At 55.3% G+C, this 6,453-nt stretch overlaps 1 protein-coding gene across 1 annotated transcript; it reads left to right on the top strand.

Annotated features, from left to right (window-relative positions):
• Positions 1-1,110: 1,110 nt before the first annotated feature.
• Positions 1,111-6,128, top strand: GPR50 (G protein-coupled receptor 50). The gene is made up of 2 exons (XM_032845261.1): positions 1,111-1,362; positions 4,283-6,128. Exons 1-2 carry the CDS (start codon positions 1,176-1,178, stop codon positions 5,956-5,958), a joined length of 1,863 nt encoding a protein of 620 aa, XP_032701152.1. The 5' UTR covers positions 1,111-1,175; the 3' UTR covers positions 5,959-6,128.
• The last annotated feature ends 325 nt before the right edge of the window (positions 6,129-6,453 follow it).

Here is a 6,453-nt window from a genome sequence, read left to right as displayed (position 1 = left end):
CTGTCTTCTTGGCCGTGGTGCCCGGCACTTCCGCGCCGGTTCCGCTGCTGCAACGCAGCTCCCCGGGGCTGCTCGACAACCCAGTTCTACCCAGTAGAGTGTGCGGAGCAACTCCAGAGGGGACAAGAGCCGAAACCGTCGCCCAGGGTTTCTTAGAGGAGCGGCGGCCCAAGAAAAGGGCTCTCTTGCCCCCCTTTACTTTTCCCCAAAGCAAAATCTGAGCTCCCGAAGCCAGGGTGCTCGGCAGCGGGGAAGGGGATCAGCTCCGGCTCTCGATTGCCCCAAAGATTGGGACAAATAGCCACCAGCTATCTCCCCTCGCACCCACATTGCAGACTCACTCCCAGCTCCCAGAGTCAGGTGCAGGGGACATCTCCCTCGGTAGAGCGTTAAGTCCGGGATCGACTGAACCATCACTCGTTGCTGCCGCTAAGAGAGCCAACCGGCTCCTGGCAGGCAGTGGAGGAGAGACAAGTTTCCTAGAGACTGGTCACCCAGACTGAGGATGGAAGCTCTGGGAAGCTGTCCCCTGGTCCCTCACGAGATGCAGAAGGTTCTGAAGGGGCAAGACCTGGAGTGGAATGAACCTTTCAGGGGGACCGTAGGGGAGCATATCTAAGGTTCAAGGGCCACTGGCTCCCCTTCACACTCTGTTGGGGGCTACAGATTGGCGTGGGCTGTAACTGGACCCCAAGAGGGACCCCATGCCTCTGCCCCCACCCTGCATTTTACATTGCTTTGCTGGTTGTTTGCACTGGAAAGGGAGGGAGAAGAACTTGCTAGAAACAGATGCGCAGTGGCCAGGGGCGGGGAGGTGGATTCTGAGCTTGTCACGACGCAAGGTACCTAGGGGATGGGGAGGGGTGGCTAGAGGGGAAGCACAAACAAGGCAGTCGGAAGCAAGACGACACCTCGATGTGGATTTGTCCAAAAAGAGTTGGAGACCAAAGCGGGGGTGTTCAGGGAGCTCTGATTGGTCGGGGGGGAGGGATTTGGGGTGGGGCTAGCCGCCTCTTGAGGCTTTAAAAGCTCATCGGAGAGGGGCGGGATGCTGTCATTCGCTCTCTGGTTCTCGGAGGGGAAGCAGCTTTCCAGAAGCTCCAGGCTCCGGGTGACAGAGCAGGTGTTCCTGCTGGGAGACCGGCTGGGAGATCCTAACGGTCTCCAGCAGCAACATGGGGCCTACCCGGGCAGTTCCCACCCCATATGGCTGCATTGGCTGTAAGCTGCCCCAGCCAGACTACCCACCAGCTCTAATCATCTTTATGTTCTGCGCAATGGTTATCACCATCGTCGTAGACCTGATCGGCAACTCCATGGTCATCCTAGCTGTGACAAAGAACAAGAAGCTTCGAAATTCTGGTAAGCCACCTTTCCTTCTTCCTACCCAGCATTCAGCCTCTTGCAACCCCTAGGGCATGAGTTCTGGCTCCTGAAATAGGGAACCCTTGGACAGTGCCCTCACAGTGAACTTTCCTACCCCCAAATTCCTTGCGAACCTGTGCGGTGATGTTATGCGGAGGCCCCCTTAATTTAGAGCTTCTCAAGGCTGAGGGAGCTCAGGAAATTAGCTTTTGGCGTCCAAGTGCAAAGCCCGGGTTCCCGCGGAGCGCGGCAGACCGCCGAGTCCTGCCCGGTCCGAGACCTGATGCAGAGGGAGCCGGCACCCGAGCCGAGAGTGCAGCCACCGTCTGGGGACAGTACGCCTAGATGGACGCCGCAGAGGTGACCGCGCCCAGGCGGTGCGGGTCGAAGGGAGCCGCGGGGTTTCGACCCGCTCCGGAAAGTTAAGTTCGCGGCGGGTGCCGCGGCTGCGGTGGCGCTTACAGGAGCGCAGCGCAGCGGCCGCGCCCTAAAGCCAGCTGAGCCCCCGCTGCTGAAGCCCTGGGGCTCCCGGGCGGCTCCCAGGCAGCGGAGCATAGACCCTAGCGTCTGAGTGTGGAGCAGGGTGGTGGTCTGAGTCCCCCGGAGCCGAGCTCCGTCCGCCCGTCCCAGGGCGCAAGGCGGAGAGAGCAGAGCGGCGGTCTGGGCGCAGCAGGCGGTGGCAGCGACGGCAGCGGCGGCGGAGATCGCGAAATCCGTAAGCCGGGTATTGGGGGTCCCAGGGCGGGGTGGACGAGACCCCGGAGCTTGGCGTCCGGCGGGGATGGGGGTAGAAGACGGCAGAACAGGGCGAGGATGGCGGGTGGGTTGCGGAAGAGCTCAGAGTGGGTGGCGGGAGACGCGGAGAGACTGCAAAGTGCGGGGAGCTGGGATCGGGTGGGGAGCTGGGACCGGGAGCGAGGCGAGCGAGAATCCCCTCGCTATCAGCCAGTGTGGAGGGGAGGGGCCAGCTGCGATCGGGGCTGGGGCAGGCGCGGGAGGCGGCTGGGCTCGGAGACCTGTGCCGGGGGTGGGGGTGGCGGGCCCTGCAAAGCGGTAAGTCCCTTTTGCACATTGGGCGGGAGAGGGCCGAGAAGGGGAGGGGAGGGGAAAAGGGGCCCGAATTCCGCGCTAGGGTCCCAGGAGGGAGGGGGCGGCGCCCGGGATCTCTGCTGCTGGGGTCTCAGTCGGCTGGGGCCGGGTTGGGGGTAGAGTGGGGAGAGGAGGCGGGGGGAGACGATCGTGTACCCGCAGGACCTGGCGGGCGGGGCTCTGGGGAGAGGAGTCAGCCAGTCTCTGGGGGATTACTTTTCGGGGATGAGGAATCACAACTACCATACAAGTTTCAAAATGCACTGACGGGCGCACAGTCATGAAAAGTTTTCTTTTAAACTCTGGTGGGCGTGTCTGATTTCTTTTTGGTCCCCTGGAGACGTGGGGCCGCACACTTGGACCTCACCTTCGCTCCAGCAGTGAGGTCCCCAAGGAACCACGGAGCCCCAGGGACCACCTGCGAAGTCCATTTTCTTTCTTTAGTTTTCTTCTTCCTTTTCCTTGTTTCCTTCTCCTTTCTTTTCTTCTATAATTCAAATAAAGGTTTTTATGGTTGTTGTGGTTTTGTTTTTAAGGCCTTTTCCTCTGTCTTTTCTACTTTTCTTCTCTCAATTCATTTCTTTGAGAGAAAACCCTAGAAAGAACCTCCTGGTAGAAAGCGCTGAGGCCGCGCCTTGGCAGCGTTGGCAGGAGGGCAGAGGGAACCATTCCTTTGCCGTTTTAAAAAGTGCTCATTTTCTCCTAGTTCAAGAGAAAGCGCAATATTTTGCCAAATCAATGCTAATTAGCATCGAGGCGTTTCCAAAAAAAAAAAAAAATAATAAAAGAGGGTTCTTTGCCTGCATTTGGCCTCTTCCTCCTTTTTTTGGAAAGGTTTTGCAAAAACGTTCCTACCACTGCCCTACAAAACGGGAGTGGCGGCCGAGGCTCCCCCCCCCCGCCTTTAGCCACAGGCTCCAGTAAAGTTCAGCGCCGGGCCAGGAGCTCCTACACAGGGAGCTGAACATGCGGGTGCGCGATTCTGCGCTGGACCCGCTGGAAGCCGGCACCTCTGCTAATCCTTGCAGGGATTTTCCTGATTGTTTTTCGCCCTACGCACTGTTTTTGGTTTCATACTAAATTTTCCAGGGTCTCCCCACCCACCCCCCCTTCCCCTCAGTTTTCACTATTAGCCTACCTCGGAAATGGTAAGTACTTACTGGGCTTTTTCATAGATTATTGTCTGATGCTGTTTTCTTAAGAACAGGAGGGCCTCTAGTGCCCTTTCTCAGACTGTTCTCTTAGACGTGTTAGCGTTGTAAACGCAATGCTGGCCTAGAGGAGGCAGAAGGCTCATTCGTTTTTTTCGGGGTGTGCGTGGGGGCGTTGGTGGTTAGGCTCCCTGACATTCCTTCAGTCTCTTCCCTTCCCCCCACACCTCTAGCCTACTTCCTACCCACAGCTTTATCAAGATCGCCTCTACGCCCCTCCCCCTTCTCTCCCTAGCCCCCTGTAGGGAAAAAAGTTTGCATTTTGTTTTTGCTCAAAATGGTGGCAGCCTGTTCCTGCCTGAGTATGAAGGGCTCCGCAAAGGGCTTAGGTGCTTACTGCTTTCTGACAGAAGTTCGCTTTTTTCTCAAAGCAGACATGACATTGTTTGAAAGGAAAAAGTTGCACAAAAGACAGGTCCCCCAAACCTAGTTGTGCATCAGAATAATGCTTGCATATGAAAATAAAAACACAAGAATATTTCCCTAAAATAATTCTAGAATTCTAAATTGTCACCAATTCAGCTGGTCTTTTCCTCAGTTTCAATTTATAGATTTCCATACTTAACCATTTATTTTTCTCTGTTTTTCTCCCCTTTCTTCCCGTGTATATTTTTCAGGCAACATCTTCGTCGTTAGCCTCTCTGTGGCTGACTTGTTGGTAGCCATCTACCCCTACCCTCTGATGCTGCATGCCATGGCCATTGGGGGCTGGGATCTGAGCCAGTTGCAATGCCAGATGGTTGGATTCATCACAGGGCTGAGCGTGGTCGGTTCTATCTTCAACATCGTGGCCATTGCCATCAACCGTTACTGCTACATCTGTCACAGCCTCCAGTATGAGCGGATCTTCAGTGTGCGCAATACCTGCATCTTCCTGGTCATCACCTGGATCATGACCGTCCTGGCTGTCCTGCCCAACATGTATATCGGCACCATTGAGTATGATCCTCGCACCTACACCTGCATCTTCAACTATCTGAACAACCCTGTCTTTGCTGTGACCATTGTCTGCATCCACTTCGTCCTCCCTCTGCTCATCGTGGGTTTCTGCTACGTGAGGATCTGGACCAAAGTGCTGGCAGCCCGTAACCTGGCTGGGCAGAATCCTGACAACCAGCTTGCTGAGGTTCGCAATTTTCTAACCATGTTTGTGATCTTCCTCCTCTTTGCAGTGTGCTGGTGTCCTATCAACGTGCTCACTGTCTTGGTGGCTGTCAGTCCGAAGGAGATGGCAGGCAAGATCCCCAACTGGCTTTATCTTGCAGCCTACTTCATAGCCTACTTCAACAGCTGCCTCAACGCTGTGATCTACGGGCTCCTCAATGAGAATTTCCGAAGAGAATACTGGACCATCTTCCATGCTATGCGGCACCCTATCCTGTTCCTCTCTGGCCTCATCACTGATATTCGTGAGACTCGGGAGGCCCGTGCCCTGGCCCGTGCCCGTGCCCGCGCCCGAGACCAAGCCCGTGAACAAGCCAATGAACAAGATCGTGCCTGTGCCAGTCCTGCTGTAGAGGAAATGCCTATGAGTGCCCGGAATGTTCCACTACCCGGTGATGCTGCAGCTGGCCAACCTGAACGTGCCTCTGGCCATCCCAAACAGGCTTCTGGGCACTCCAGGTCTGCCTCTGCCTACCGCAAGTCTGTCTCTGGCCACCATAAATCTGTCTTTAGTCACTCTAAGCCGGCTTCTGGTCACTCCAAGTCTGCGTCTGGTCACCCCAAGTCTGCCACTGTCTATCCTAAGCCTGCCTCTGTCCACTTTAAGGCTGACTCTGTCCATTTCAAGCCTGCCTCTGTCCATTTCAAGTCTGCCTCCAGCCACCCTAAACCTGTCACTGGCCACCATGTTCCTGCCAGCAGCCACTCCCAGGCTGCCTTCAGCCCTGCCACCAGCCACCCTAGACCCACAGCTGTCTACATCAAGCCTGCTACCACCCCCCTTGAGCCCACCACTGCTGATAATACTGAGCCTGCTACCACCAGCCAACTCCAACCAGTGATCGCCAGCCACCCTGAGTGTGCCGCTGCTGACCACCCTGAGCTTACTGCCTCCTGTCACCCTGAGACCACCGCTACCGGCCACTTTGAGTGTGACATCACTGACCTCCCTGAGCCTGTCTGCAGCCCTGCCAGTGGTTCCCCCGAGTCCGCTGCCAGCCTACTGGAGCTTGCAGTCGCCGCTGCCGCCAACCTTCCTGACCCCACTGTGACCACCACTACCACCAATGATTACCATAAGATTGTGGTTATTGATGTTGAAGTTGATTCTGATGAAATGGCTGTGTGAAAAATGCTCTTAGGGGTGGCCAAGTAGTGATCCACTTTCAAGTTTATCTAGCATATGTAATTCAAAGTGAGATAACTTACGGCACCTACACACAGACACACAGACACACAGACATGGACTCACAGACATAGTGTAAGCTACATCCACCTTGTAGGCATACTTCTTTACGTAACATACTCTGAAAAAGTGTGTGTGTGTGTGTGTGTGCGCGCGCGTGCACATGTGCACTCTTGCTATTTTAGAGATCATATTTCCCCTAAGTTTGACATCTATTATTCTGAGCCTCCCTTTCTTCCTGTAGTTGACCTTGAGCCAACAGTGATCCTTGAAATTTTAGACCTTGATTTTTCCTTACTCCCGTGTCCCCCTTTCTCCCCTCACCTCATTTCCTTCTCCTTTTTCCTGCTTTCTTCTCTCACCCCCCAGGGTTGGGGGAGGAGCGCTTCTGTAAGTAAATGTGACTGCAAAGCTTTATGTTTTAAAGTGTGTGATTCT

The sequence above is a fragment of the Lontra canadensis genome, unplaced genomic scaffold (assembly GCF_010015895.1).
Source record: "Lontra canadensis isolate GAN:19392208 unplaced genomic scaffold, GSC_riverotter_1.0 scaffold161, whole genome shotgun sequence".
Lineage (NCBI taxonomy): Eukaryota > Metazoa > Chordata > Mammalia > Carnivora > Mustelidae > Lontra > Lontra canadensis.
The sequence above is the reverse complement of the archived record's forward strand: the minus strand, read 5'-3'. Positions and strand labels throughout refer to the sequence as shown.

Excerpts from the sequence above, each read along its gene's own strand:
- GPR50 (XM_032845261.1), top strand. The coding sequence starts at position 1,176 with ATGGGGCCTACCCGGGCAGTTCCCACCCCATATGGCTGCATTGGCTGT. Across the intron at positions 1,363-4,282 it reads CAAGAAGCTTCGAAATTCTG|GCAACATCTTCGTCGTTAGC; the intron begins GTAAGCCACCTT and ends TATATTTTTCAG.